Source organism: Dipodomys spectabilis, unplaced genomic scaffold (assembly GCF_019054845.1).
Source record: "Dipodomys spectabilis isolate Male_0828 unplaced genomic scaffold, ASM1905484v1 ptg000030l, whole genome shotgun sequence".
Lineage (NCBI taxonomy): Eukaryota > Metazoa > Chordata > Mammalia > Rodentia > Heteromyidae > Dipodomys > Dipodomys spectabilis.
The window spans coordinates 6238870-6254083 of record NW_024870707.1 but is presented as its reverse complement, the minus strand read 5'-3'; the positions used below and the strand labels follow the sequence as shown (position 1 = coordinate 6254083).

At 50.5% G+C, this 15214-nt stretch overlaps 1 protein-coding gene across 1 annotated transcript in view; it reads right to left on the bottom strand.

Annotated features, from left to right (window-relative positions):
• Dtx4 (deltex E3 ubiquitin ligase 4) overlaps positions 1–15214 on the bottom strand; it is a 41431-nt gene that overhangs the window by 17825 nt on the left and 8392 nt on the right. Inside the window, exons 2-5 of the mRNA XM_042676115.1 lie at positions 14198–14918; positions 7812–7873; positions 7351–7512; positions 5676–5737 (exon numbers count right to left, since the gene is read on the bottom strand). Coding sequence (XP_042532049.1) covers positions 5676–5737; positions 7351–7512; positions 7812–7873; positions 14198–14918 — 1007 coding nt within the window. The remainder of the gene's footprint in view (positions 1–5675; positions 5738–7350; positions 7513–7811; positions 7874–14197; positions 14919–15214) is intronic.

Here is a 15214-nt window from a genome sequence, read left to right as displayed (position 1 = left end):
GCTCAGCCTGGGTGGCCAGCAAATGGTGGTTCCCTCAGGATTGTAGCGGTCAGATGAGTGGTTTCCAGATAGCCCAGTAACTCAGAGTGGGTGTGCTTTTAGGAATGTTTCTTACTTTACAAAATCGGGAAATTGCTGAAATAATTCCTGATTGTGGAATGTGTTGACTTGGGCCCATCAGCTATATTACACGCTTCTTGGTGACGATGAAGTATTGTCCCTGTTTCTTTTCCTTCTTTTCTTGTGGTATTGGGTTTAAAATCAGGGCTGTGCTTTTCAGGTAGGCACTCTTCTACCTGAACCATGCCCTAGTTAGGTTTTAGATAGGGTCTCACATTTTTGCTGGGGGATGGCTGAGATCCTCCTATCCATGGCTTGCTAGCATAGATTGGCACACTGTCTGGTTTATTTGTTAAGATGGGGCGGGGCACCCTGGGCTGGCCTCAAACTGCAATCCTCTGCCTCCTGGGTGCTGAGATTACAGGCATGAGCCACCACACCCAGTCTGTCCTTCTTTGGTGCCCTCCAACGACTTCTTTTTATTATTGTTGTTATTCTTTAAGCAGACGTACAAAGGGGTTTTAATTCAACAAATCATTTTATGAGTACAATGCATCTTGATCAGTCTTCCTTTCCATGGTTCTATCCCCGCTTTTCCAACCTCATCCATACCCTCAGTTTATGTGGATCCATTCTCACATATGCACACTGAATGTACACCGTGTATGCCTACCCTTCCATTTGTCTGTCTTCTTTTGACCTCTTCCCCTTCTCCCTCCACAAACATGATTCAGTTTCCTGGTATTCACTTTGTTGAACAGTTTATTAGTAGTGCAGAGGTGTTACAGCTCAATGGCTTGTTGATAAGGTGCACTAGCAAGTTTTGCTTAAGGCTAATGTCTATGAAAGAATTATATTCCAAATGTACTGAACAGACTGCTATTTGAGTAAACTGACAACAGCTTTTCCAATTTCAGCATTTTGACGTTCTCAGTAGGGTAATTCTTTGTGGTAGGCGCTGACCTAGGCACTGTGCAGTATTTAGCAGTAACCCTGGTCTCTGTCTATTAGATGCCAGGTGTGTTCTTCTTAACATCCATCATAATCACAGTTCTCCTCAGCGTCCATCACAACCACAGTCTTCCTCAGAGTACAAACACAGTCCTTCTCAACAACCATTACAACCACAGGCCTCCTCAACAACCATCACATCCACAGTCCTCCTCAACAACCATCACAACCACAGTCCTCCTCAAACATCACAATAATCCTCCTGAACAACCATCACAACCACAGTCCTCAGTGTACATCACAACCACAGTCCTCCTGAACAACCATCACAACCACAGTCCTCCTCAACCATCACAACCACAGTCCTCCTCAACCATCACAACCACAGTCCTCCTCAGCATCCATCACAACCACAGTCCTCCTCAACCATCACAACCACAGTCCTCCTCAACCATCACAACCACAGTCCTCCTCAGCATCCATCACAACCACAGTCCTCCTCAGCATCCATCACATCCACAGTCCTCCTCAGCATCCATCACATCCACAGTCCTCCTCAGCATCCATCACAACCACAGTCCTCCTCAGCATCCATCACATCCACAGTCCTCAGCATCCATCACAACCACAGTCCTCCTCAACCATCACAACCACAGTCCTCCTCAACCATCACATCCACAGTCCTCCTCAACCATCACAACCACAGTCCTCCTCAGCATCCATCACAACCACAGTCCTCCTCAGCATCCATCACAACCACAGTCCTCCTCAACCATCACAACCACAGTCCTCCTCAACCATCACAACCACAGTCCTCCTCAACCATCACAACCACAGTCCTCCTCAGCATCCATCACAACCACAGTCCTCCTCAACCATCACAACCACAGTCCTCCTCAACCATCACATCCACAGTCCTCCTCAACCATCACAACCACAGTCCTCCTCAGCATCCATCACAACCACAGTCCTCCTCAGCATCCATCACATCCACAGTCCTCCTCAACATCCATCACATCCACAGTCCTCCTCAGCATCCATCACAACCACAGTCCTCCTCAACATCCATCACATCCACAGTCCTCCTCAACATCCATCACAACCACAGTCCTCCTCAACATCCATCACAACCACAGTCCTCCTCAGCATCCATCACAACCACAGTCCTCAACATCCATCACAACCGCAGTCCTCCTCAGCATCCGTCACAACCACAGTCCTCCTCAGCATCCATCACAACCACAGTCCTCAGCATCCATCACATCCACAGTCCTCCTCAACCATCACAACCACAGTCCTCCTCAACCATCACAACCACAGTCCTCCTCAACAACCATCACAACCACAGTCCTCCTCAGCATCCATCACAACCACAGTCCTCCTCAGCATCCATCACATCCACAGTCCTCCTCAACCATCACAACCACAGTCCTCCTCAGCATCCATCACATCCACAGTCCTCCTCAGCATCCATCACAACCACAGTCCTCCTCAACCATCACAACCACAGTCCTCCTCAACCATCACAACCACAGTCCTCCTCAGCATCCATCACATCCACAGTTCTCCTCAACAACCATCACATCCACAGTCCTCTTCAGCATCCACCACAACCACAGTCCTCCTCAGCATCCATCACATCCACAGTCCTCCTCAACATCCATCACAACCACAGTCCTCAGCATCCATCACATCCACAGTCCTCCTCAACATCCATCACAACCGCAGTCCTCCTCAGCATCCGTCACAACCACAGTCCTCCTCAGCATCCATCACAACCACAGTCCTCCTCAACAACCATCACACCCACAATCCTCAGCATCCATCACATCCACAGTTCTCCTCAACAACCATCACATCCACAGTCCTCTTCAGCATCCACCACAACCACAGTCCTCCTCAGCATCCATCACATCCACAGTCCTCCTCAACATCCATCACATCCACAGTCCTCCTCAGCATCCATCACATCCACAGTCCTCCTCAGCATCCATCACAACCGCAGTCCTCCTCAGCATCCATCACATCCACAGTCCTCAGCATCCATCACAACCACAGTCCTCCTCAACCATCACAACCACAGTCCTCCTCAACCATCACAACCACAGTCCTCCTCAACCATCACATCCACAGTCCTCCTCAGCATCCATCACATCCACAGTCCTCCTCAACATCCATCACATCCACAGTCCTCCTCAGCATCCATCACAACCACAGTCCTCCTCAACATCCATCACATCCACAGTCCTCCTCAACATCCATCACAACCACAGTCCTCCTCAACCATCACAACCACAGTCCTCCTCAACCATCACAACCACAGTCCTCCTCAACCATCACATCCACAGTCCTCCTCAGCATCCATCACATCCACAGTCCTCCTCAACATCCATCACATCCACAGTCCTCCTCAGCATCCATCACAACCACAGTCCTCCTCAACATCCATCACATCCACAGTCCTCCTCAACATCCATCACAACCACAGTCCTCCTCAGCATCCATCACAACCACAGTCCTCAACATCCATCACAACCGCAGTCCTCCTCAGCATCCGTCACAACCACAGTCCTCCTCAGCATCCATCACAACCACAGTCCTCCTCAACAACCATCACACCCACAATCCTCAGCATCCATCACATCCACAGTCCTCCTCAACAACCATCACATCCACAGTCCTCTTCAGCATCCACCACAACCACAGTCCTCCTCAGCATCCATCACATCCACAGTCCTCCTCAACATCCATCACAACCGCAGTCCTCCTCAGCATCCGTCACAACCACAGTCCTCCTCAGCATCCATCACAACCACAGTCCTCCTCAACAACCATCACACCCACAATCCTCAGCATCCATCACATCCACAGTTCTCCTCAACAACCATCACATCCACAGTCCTCTTCAGCATCCACCACAACCACAGTCCTCCTCAGCATCCATCACATCCACAGTCCTCCTCAACAACCATCACATCCACAGTCCTCCTCAGCATCCATCACAACCACAGTCCTCCTCAACATCCATCACAACCACAGTCCTCCTCAACCATCACAACCACAGTCCTCCTCAACATCCATCACAACCACAGTCCTCCTCAACCATCACAACCACAGTCCTCCTCAACATCCATCACAACCACAGTCCTCCTCAATATCCATCACAACCACAGTCCTCCTCAACATCCATCACAACCACAGTCCTCCTCAACATCCATCACAACCACAGTCCTCCTCAACCATCACAACCACAGTCCTCCTCAGCATCCATCACAACCACAGTCCTCCTCAACATCCATCACCACCACAGTCCTCCTCAGCATCCATCACATCCACAGTCCTCCTCAGCATCCATCACAACCACAGTCCTCCTCAGCATCCATCACAACCACAGTCCTCCTCAGCATCCATCACATCCACAGTCCTCCTCAGCATCCATCACATCCACAGTCCTCCTCAACATCCATCACAACCACAGTCCTCCTCAACATCCATCACAACCACAGTCCTCCTCAACCATCACAACCACAGTCCTCCTCAGCATCCATCACATCCACAGTCCTCCTCAGCATCCATCACATCCACAGTCCTCCTCAACAACCATCACATCCACAGTCCTCCTCAGCATCCATCACAACCACAGTCCTCAGCATCCACCACAACCACAGTCCTCCTCAACCATCACAACCACAGTCCTCCTCAACATCCATCACAGTCACAGTCCTCCTCAACCATCACAACCACAGTCCTCCTCAGCATCCATCACATCCACAGTCCTCCTCAGCATCCATCACATCCACAGTCCTCCTCAGCATCCATCACATCCACAGTCCTCCTCAACCATCACAACCAAGTCCTCCTCAACATCCATCACAACCACAGTCCTCCTCAACATCCATCACAACCACAGTCCTCCTCAGCATCCATCACAACCACAGTCCTCCTCAACCATCACAACCACAGTCCTCCTCAACCATCACAACCACAGTCCTCCTCAGCATCCATCACAACCACAGTCCTCCTCAGCATCCATCACATCCACAGTCCTCCTCAGCATCCATCACAACCACAGTCCTCCTCAACATCCATCACAACCACAGTCCTCCTCAACATCCATCACAACCACAGTCCTCCTCAACATCCATCACAACCACAGTCCTCCTCAACCATCACAACCACAGTCCTCCTCAGCATCCATCACATCCACAGTCCTCCTCAGCATCCATCACATCCACAGTCCTCCTCAACATCCATCACAACCACAGTCCTCCTCAACATCCATCACAACCACAGTCCTCCTCAACATCCATCACATCCACAGTCCTCCTCAGCAACCATCACATCCACAGTCCTCCTCAGCATCCATCACAACCACAGTCCTCCTCAGTGTACATCACAACCACAGTCCTCAACAACTGCTATAACCACAAGTATCTCCAGACATGGCCAAGGAGAAAAATTATTTGGGCTAAGAACCACCAGTCTGAATTGACTATTTTAAAGTGAGTTTCTGTGCCTTGACATAGTGCTGTTCTTCACTGTTAGTCTTGGAGCCTGGGTTTCAGCTTGTCCAGGAAGTTGCTCCCACTCTACATTGTAGAAAACTGATGGGGGCATGCTCATGGGTGATGAAGGCCCGCCCTGCCTCACCCTCCTGCACTCACCTCCTCTGGTGGATGCCGGACCTTCTGCAGATACTTCTTCAGTACTTCCTCTGGGGTTTTACCTGCAGCACAGGAGAATGATTGGGTCATCAAAGTAGACTGAAGGAATCAACTAGCTTTCTCATCCTCTGTGTGCTAGAGAGGAGAGTTAGAACCAAGTTCAAAGCAGAAGTGGGAACAATTCATTCAGCAACTGGCTTTAAGAATTTGAATGAAAATACAGGTAGTGGAAGGTTATCTTTCTGGGTAGTCAGAAAGTTAGGACCTCAGGCCAGTGCTTCTGGCTTTTGGAAAAAGCTGCCACTGTCCAGCAGATGGAATCCAGCAGCTGCATCCTGACAGGCTACAAGGATCTGGGGAATTCTTCAGGGGCTGGAGCCTTAGGACGGAGGCCTGTCTGAAGGCAGAAAATGGGGTCACACCAGCACTCCGGGAGTCACAGAGGAAAAGAGATCAGTGCCACCTTGACTCACTCTCTTAACTTCCCTGAGCTTCCCTTTTCTTATCTGTAAAACCAGGAAGATGGAGAGCATCTAACTCCAGGTTGGGCTTTGACAACTAATGAGCTCATAAATGTACAGCCCTTAAAGCACTTTGCCAGATAAGGGTGGCATGTGCTATTAATAATATCAGGAAGAGTGGGAAAGTGTAAAATCCTGACACTTCCTGTCGGACTATGAGCAAGGCAATTGGACTCACTTAAGAAGTGAAATTTTAACAGACTAGAAAAGTAGGGCAAGGGTTTGAGGAAGTGGCTCATGCGACAGACCCTTCGAAAGGCTGAGATGCGGGCACTTCCCACCCACTGTCCTGTTTCTCTTTTAAGAATGGAACTGCAGTTAATTGAAAGTTTATTACACTAGCCAGGTCCTGGGCTAAGTTTAACATTTTCATGACCTGACTTAAACTTCACCAAAAAAAAAAAAAGGCTAAGCCGGGCACTGGTGGCTCACGCCTGTAATCCTAGCTACTCAGGAGGCTGAGATCTCAGGATCGCGGTTCAAAGCCAGCCCGGGCAGGAGAGACTGTGAGACTCCTATCTCCAATAAACCACCAGAAAACTGGAAGTGGCGCTGTAGCTCAAGTGGTAGAGCGCTCGCCTTGAGCTGAAGAGCTGAGGGACAGCGCCCAGGACCAGAGTTCAAGCCCCACGACTGACAAAAAAAAAAAAAAAAAAAAAAGGCTGCAAAGTGAGGATTTGAAGGGATGAGAACATCATTTTGTAACCAGTTCTAGCAACAAATAAAAGAGCAACCATAAAGCTAAGGAGAGAAAACCCTGTGGTTCTAGAAGGTGGGAGTAATAGCCCGATGGCTGCTAGAATATGTGCAGGTTCTATGTAGCCACCTAACTAGCAAGGGATAAAGTCGGGATATGAAGCCAGTGTTTTGGTGCTGAAGTCAATGTGATCTTTCTCTTTGAACATGCCATCTCTTTCTCTGCACTATCCTTAATATGTCTCTGTGTTGTTGTGCTACATAGTTGTATTTTCCAAGGTGGTTCTATCTCCTCCTTACACAGTCCACTCGGGGCCTAACCATCACAATCTACTGGCGAAGCCCACTGCGCAGATGCAGAACTTTATTGCCTAAATGGTGGGAGGCAGAGCCAGGGTTGGAAGCCCAAGTCTCTGCCTCTTGGCTTGATTCCCCTCAGAGGAAGAAGAAGCCGGTACCTTTCTTAGCTTGCTTTTTGGTGGTCTTGCGGCTTGTGTTAGAAACTCCGGGGATGGATTTGATTTCGCTCTTGCTGACAGGGGGCGGGTGGAGGACCAGCTTCGGTGGTCTGGTGAGACACACAGGCAATCCAGCGGCGCTCATGAGGATCCCAGTGATTCCTGGAAGGGGTGGGGCCTGGTTTAGGATGGATGAGAGAACCAGCTCGCCACACTCCGCAGATCCCTCCCTCTCCACTCACTGCTTCTCCTCCTTTCCACCAGAGTCCTCCCCAGGCATGGCTTCTCTACGTGCTCATCTTAAAACAGCACGCTCAGCTCTAACAACCCTTCCCCCCCCCCCCCCCCCCAAAAACTCTTCCTGCAACAAATCCTGAAATTGCCTCTTCGCTTTGCATTCATCTTCTCTCCCATTTATACCTGCCCACTGCTTGCTTCATTCCTGTAAGCAGAGCTCTTACCTGCCAGGGCAGGGTTGACAGGACTGGATCCATTTAAGTTTTTTACTGGGACAGTAGGAACTCTGTGGAAGGAGGAGACGCGTTACGGTTAATGACACGTGAAGTCAGAACTTCCTGAACCACAGTGCGCTCTTCACAAAGCAGTGGGAGGCGACCTCCTCAAAAGCCAAATCAGACTGTCACTTCCTATCGAGTTCACTTGGGGTCAAAGTCCTAGCAAGATCTCTACAGCTCTGTGCCATCCGTGAAACATCCCTCACCCTAATTTCCTTACCCCATCATGTCCCTGTGGCCACTCACCTCTTACTTGGCTGTCACTGTGTCTGCGTGGCAGGCACCCAACTGCCTCAGCTCCTGCCCATGCTGCTCCCTCTAACTGAGAGGAGATAAGGCTCAGACCTCATCTACCAGTGAGGTCCCTGACAGCATCTTATTCACACTATCACCACCCCTTCACCTCACCCTGGATTCCCAAGCCTTCACTCTATCCAGCGCTCAGTCATTATTATGTTTCATGGAAGTTATGGTCTTTTAAAATAAGTTGCTGCTGTTTATCTCCTCTTCTAGAATTCAAAGTCTAAAAGGCAAATACTAATGTTTTGTTCAGAGCCTAGAACTAGCAGGCATTCAATCCTTATTTGAACAGGAGGCAGCTGCAGCTGTGGTACTTACCAGACACTGTGTTGAAAATGGAACTATACAACTTATAGGTGAGGACGGGAGGGAAAAACTAGGAGAGAGCGAGGGAAGGGGGTGACGTTGTCCAAAAAGAAATGTACTCATTACCTGACTTATGTAACTGTCACCCCTCTGCACATCACCTTTATAATAACAATTTTAAAAGGTAAAAATAAATAAAGAGGCGTGTGTGTGTGTGTGTGTGTGTGTGTGTGTGAGTACTGGGGCTTGATCTCAAGTCCTAGAAGCTGTGCTTTAGTTTATTCACTCAAGACTGGCATGCTGCCACTTGAGCCACAGCTCCACTTCCGGCGTTTTGCTGGTTAATTGGAGATAAGAGTCTCATGGACTTTCTGCCTGGATTGGCTTTGAACCCAAATCCTCAGCTATCAGGCTCCTGAGTAGCTAGGATTACAGGCGTGAGCCAACAGCACCTAACCTAAGAGGTGTTTTACAATAGAGGTCAGAATCCTCCCTAGTGGAGCACAGGACTCTGCTCTCGAGAGGGTGCAGATGTTGTTAATCCCCCGCTGCATTTGGAAACCACTGCTGGAACAGCTGTCACTTCTCCTTGCCTCTGACACATATAAATAGAGGCCCAGGCTCCTCCTCTCTGTGTCCTCTCCCCAGGAACTCTAGCCAGGCTGGAGAGGCGCCCGCACAGCTGCCTGGGAAAGGCCGGGCCGCCCACAGCGTTAACTGGGAAAATATGGCACTCATGGGGCTGGGGCTTGCGCCATCCCATCTGCCACCCAGCCTCCCACAGCTGGTATGGAGAGGCTAGTGGATCTGGTCACAGATGTCTCCAGGAGCCAGCTAGCCTGAGAAGCGAGAACTGTTCTAGGGGTAGAGTGAGGCTGGGAAATGGGAGGGAGGAAAGGAGCTCTTTGCCCATTTCAGAAGTACTTATTGATGCTGACTTTGTGTTGGACACTATGCTGGATTATCTGAGTGATGCAGTGGCAAACCTATACCTTCATTGATGGGCTATAACCACTAACACACACAACCATGAACAAGCCTCACAACTCAAAACACTTAAACCCATGTAGTCCACCCAACGGCCTATGCCTAAGGTATTACTATTAACCCCATTTTTATAGTCAAGGAGGTGATCAAGGTCACACAGCTGAAGACTGAAGTCACAAAATCTGGCTCCAGAGTCACAACGCCTATTCACTGTTTACATCACTCTGAAAACACCCTATCCTTCCTACAGCAGCTCAGAGTATGACGAATTAACCCGCTGCCACGCAAGGACAGGGCTGCAATGGGACTTTCTGGCTGAGCAGTGGAGTCTATCTGTCTCCCACATTCCCAATTGGGAACTTTTTCAGCTATTCTTAGCCTGCCAAAGTCCCTTGTCCCTAGTCTTTAAAGGCCATCAAAAGCTACTTTCCTCCTGAAACTGTCCCCTGGATAAATCAAAACTGAGATGTGCAGGAAGAGACGTTGCATTTAAAACAAGACCCATCAGGAAAAAAAAAAAGAAAGAAAGCGGAATGGACTCAATTCTGCACTCTTAGGCCTGCCCTCCTTTGGGTCAAGTACATGCAAATAATAAAGAAAATCAGATTTGATTCTCAACCCTACCGACAGCTCCTGGTGCAGTCAAGCAACTTATCTGAGCCACAATTTCCTCTACCTCTATCTGGGGAGGCTGGAAGGGAGGATCTGGCCTTCTGGAGCCAGTTTCTTGGCTCCCCACCAGGGGGCAGTATATATCGACCGGTATTTCACCTGCCTTTTTTCTCTCTCTCCCACCTCAAGGCCTCCAGTCCAACTGATAAATAGCTGTGATCTGGGTGACAAAAGCCACCTTTGTTCCCACAAACTGGACTGGCAGGTTTCCACACCCAATTCGGCCAACCAGGAAATACTCGTCCCCAAAGCAGCCCAAGAACTGTGGGGGTGTGGGGAAAATTCTGGAGAGAGGGAAGGGAAGGCCTTCCTGGGACCTCAGACATGCAAGAAACACAGAGGACCTGTGGGATCAACTTATCTGACAAGAGAGGTGTTGGTCCCTACAGGGGACACAGAAGAGTGTAATGGAAGGAGCTGTAAACTTCTGGGAATATCTGAACCCAGCTCAGCCCTGTCTTGCTTTGTGCCTTTGGGAGAGTTGCCCAGCCTCTCTGCCTTCCAGGAGCAGAGTTACTCCAGCTATAAACAGATTACCCTGAAAGTCTGCTCCCTGGAGGGGTCTTTGGTGAGGATTTAGGCCAGATATTTTGTAAACAGCTGGACCCTACACAAATTTCAGTGACTGTTTATACTTCTGTTTCTCCAGTGTCAGAGGACTACATTGGTTTCCACTCAACCATTTCCTGCTTTAATATACTAGGTGATTTTTTTTCTGTTGTTTGTTTTTCTCCAGAGTCTTGAGGATAGAAGTATCAAGTGTAAGACGCAGAGTGGAGTACTAGGCACAGAACTAACTGCCCCGTTGATAACACCGGACCATCCCTCCCCCACGTTTCCTGGTTGTGTAAATAAACCCTGAAGTACCATCCCTCTCACTGATCCATCATCCCCTATTGGGATCCCAGCTATACAAGCCCGAGTCCTCCTAGAAAACAGCAGCCCAATGACAGGGCTTGTTTCTTGAATCCAGACAACTCTATTCAGCCCAAGTCCTCTGGCCTATCCATTTGTTAGCTAATCAGAAGATTCCTCCTCATCCTGCTTGGTTGGTCTGTTCTCAGTGAATGGTTGGTCTAAGCGTTAACTTCCACTGATGAAACAGAGAACTGCGAAAAGAGAAGGGCTGGCAAGGTAGTAAGAAAAAGGGCAGAGGGCGAGAGAAGATCCCTGCAGGCATCATGGTGCCAGGCTATCCTTGTCTGAGTTATGCACCAACCCAGGAACTCCTTGGCAGGACAAGGGTCTGGTCTCTAAGGCAAGCAAGGCCTAGCTGGAGATGGAGAAACTGGACTCAGGGAGAGGGCCAGGGGGGCGATGGCCACACTCCAGTGCACAGCCCTCCACCTCTTTAGAAATCTCCTGCCTGGGTCTGAATAATTCACAGAAACTTTTGTGTCCCCGCCCCCCCCCCCCCTCCTCAGTCCCCCAAGTCCCTCTCTTCATCCCACCCTCCCGGTCTTACTTATTTTTCCGTGGGAAACTTGCTTGAAGAGGTCATGGACAGAAAGAGGAGGAGGGAGAGGCTGAACGACAGAAGGTCGATGGCAAAGCCAGACAAAGGAAGAAACACGCTAATTAAATGCCAAGAAAGGCTGGAAGAGAGGATGGTAAAGGGGGTGAGGGAAGTGGGAGAGGTGAAAAGGAAAGTGCTGGAAGATAAGAGGGTTAGACTGGGGGGTGGGGGGGAGAGGGGCTCCCCTGTCAGGAAAAATAGAGAGGAAAGAAACAAGGGCTTTCTATTGCTCTTTTGAAATTGCAACTGTCCTGACCTCCACTCTGTTCTCCAGCCATTCTATTGGCAGGAAGAGGGAACCAAAGAACAGATAAAGCGTGGTGGACTCCCTCATTGAAATTCAAAGTGATCTGGGGGTGTCTCCCTCCATGATCGCATTTGTCAAGGGTGTCAGAAATGAAGTGGTGTGTCAGACCTGCTCAGCTTTGAGTTGATTTAATAACTAGAATGTATATTCAATAGATACCTGTTAATCACCATACTAACCATGACAACAGCGAACACCCAACTATTATTATGTGTCGTGCATTGTGCTAAGTCTATGCACTGAATGTCTCATTGAATCCGTGACCACCCTCGAAGGAAGGTTATTACACTCTCCTGTAAATGAGAGCACTGAAGGCAAAACTTGCTCTAAGTGGCACCACAAGGAGCTTGGATTCAAGCTCAGGCAGTCAGGGATTGAACTTCCCCTGCATGCCAGTGATCACCCTGGAACTCCCTGAGAGTTCCCAGGATGCTGCTGCAGGGTTGTTCAAAGAAACTACACGGTGGCATGGTTTGGGTGTCCATTTCTCTCCAAATACTTCTATCAGCTCATCTGATTAGCAGTCTGGTAATTAAGAATGTTCTCACATTCCATGAGGCTTCAGCGGAGACAGTGAACCAGGGAATCAAATCTGGATTCTGTCCTTGGTTCTGTAACATGCATGCTGTGTGGCCCTTGATAGAAAGGACAATTGTGAGTTAAGTGCCTGTGTCTGATGCTTGCTTCAGAGCAAAGGAGAGGTATGCGGTCAAGGGTGAACACTCCTTCCACAGTAATACCTTGGGTGGGAAAGGCAAATCTGAGGAGACAGATATGACACACAACAACAATGGAGCTTGGCTGATCCCAGTGGAAAGGCAGGCACAGAGGCTCCTGCTCCCACCCTAATCTTCCTCCTACTCTGCAATGGATCTTCCTCCTTTCCTTCCCCAGTGCTCAGCCTCTCTGCAGAGTGCCAGCTGAATATCAATGATATCTCCTCAGGGCAGCCCAGGGGAAGACCAGACTCCAGAACTCAACTCTTAAACCATCCTAACTACTTGAGTGCATGGCCAGAAGGCAGACCCAGGCCCCATTCAGAGTTAAGGAAGATGGGTGAGTTTTAGGAAAGAAGCCAGGAGCTGCTGCCAGCAAAGAACGGACTTGGTTGAGATCACGTCAGGAAGACCAAGAACAAGAGAAAGCTAGCCAGACCCAGGTGACTCACAGGTAATCCTAGCTTCTTATAGAAGTCTGAGATCTGAAGACTGTGGTTTGAAGCCAGTCTAGGCAGGAATGTCTGAGACTCTTATCTTCAATTGACCACCAAAGGGAGCTGAAGGAGAACTGTGGCTCAAAGGGTAGAGTGCTAGTCTTGAGCATAAAAGCTAAGGGACAGTCCCCAGGCCCTGAGTTCAAGCCCTAGGACTACGTGTGTGTGTATACACACACATAATTATAAAATATATAATCATATATTATACATACACCCATGTATACATATAGGTATGCACACATATGTATATATATGTGTACACACACACATATGTATATGTATCTCATACACATTAATCGAATCTCCAGCCTCATCATAGCCCTGGAATAGCTTGAGTTCATGCATGCAAAGAACCTAGACCTCATTGCACTACCTGCTCACCGGATCTCGACACTGGTCCACACTTGGTAGAGAAGCACTGCTGAATCAGAATATGGTGTCACACTTGCTAAAGTCTGAATCCCAGTCTTGCCGATGGATGATGAGCTGTGCGCCCCTGAGGGAGTGCACCCTAACTTTCTTCCTCTATAAAGCGAGCTAACAATGCCTACATTACTGGATGCCTACATCCAGTAAGGATCGGATGGAATGACAAAAACCCTTGAAGCGGCACGGGGTGGGAAGAGAGCATTCAAGCTGCTGGTCCTGACTTCCTGGGTAGGAATTTCCTGACCCCTCCCTGGGTTCTACCAAGGGTGCCATGACCAGCTTTCACAAGTGGGGAGGTTGGGGTTCTAGGAGGTGACGGATCTTGCCCTGGATCACACGGTGAACACAAGAATCTCAATGAGACCCGGGGTCTGGGGCGGGGGCTGAGCTGTGAAACCCTCCAGCTCCCACTCCACGTTTGCTCCCCAACGTGGCCAGGAGCTCAGCCCCGGGAGACCAGGACCCCACATCCTGGCAGTAGCTCCTTCTGCGCTCTGTGACCCCCAGGGTCAGCCCGAGGTTGTCCCTGGAGAGAGGGAGCGCTCGGAGGCGGCCAGGGGAGCACCTTCCCGGAGGCGATCAGCACTGGGAGCACCTACCCGGAGGCGATCAGCACTCGGGACTGCGCGATGGCCAGTCGTTGAAGGTTGGTCCGATTCAAGGTGGCCAGGGCTACCCGTCCCGTCTTGCTGCTGGCTGCAGGGGCGGCGGCCGCAGCTCCCGCGGCTGCCCCGGCTGGTGCTGCGCTGGACACCTGTCGCCGGGTCGCCTGCGACGCGGGGGCCTTGGGCGGGGCTCGAAGGGTGCCCGTGGCATCCGGTGGCTTGACTCCCGGGCCGGGGGGCGGAGGCAGCTTGGCCGTGGCGGAGGGAGCCCCGTTCTTGCGGCTTAGGGGGGGCTGCAGGGCTCCCCCGTTGACCACGGCCGCCTTGACACTCATCACCAGCACACACTGTGGACAGGAGCAGGGTGGAGCCGGGGGCGAGGCGGCCGAGGCCGGGTTGGCCGGCCAGGACTGCGCCTTGGGCAGGGTCCCGGTGACCATCGGGTAGATGAGGTCGAGCCGGCGCCGCACCCGGCGCTGGCGCTGGGTCTGCCGGTTGATCTGGCCCATGGTGCTGAAGTCGATGACATAGCTGAAGCCGATGGAGGTGAGGTCGATCCAGGGGTGCTGCCTCTCGTAGGCGTGCTGGATGGTGATGCCCACTTCCATGTCGTAGGGCGTCCAGGAGCCGTTGTCGTTTTCCCATTCCCACACCACGCCCTTCCCCGGGGCCGAAGATGGGTCATAGTAGTTGCGGCGGACAGGACGCAGGGTTCCTGAGAGGTGGACAGAGGAGCGGTCAGCCTGGAACCACGGGGAACCGTGTTGCACGAAGAGACCAACGTCTAAGGAGGCCTGCTCCGTGCTGAATATCTTCCTGCCCACCTACAGAGGTTCCAGCCTCGCAATGAGACTCATTCCTGCCTTGAAAGAACCCGTCGAGCTATTCAGGGCAAGAAGTCTGGGAAGGAGACCACCGTGTTGGCTGGGTGAGAAGCACTTCTTACCTTGGAGCTGGGAGCATACCAAATGGATTTCCCTACTAGCTAATGACAGTACCCCTCCGTCCACC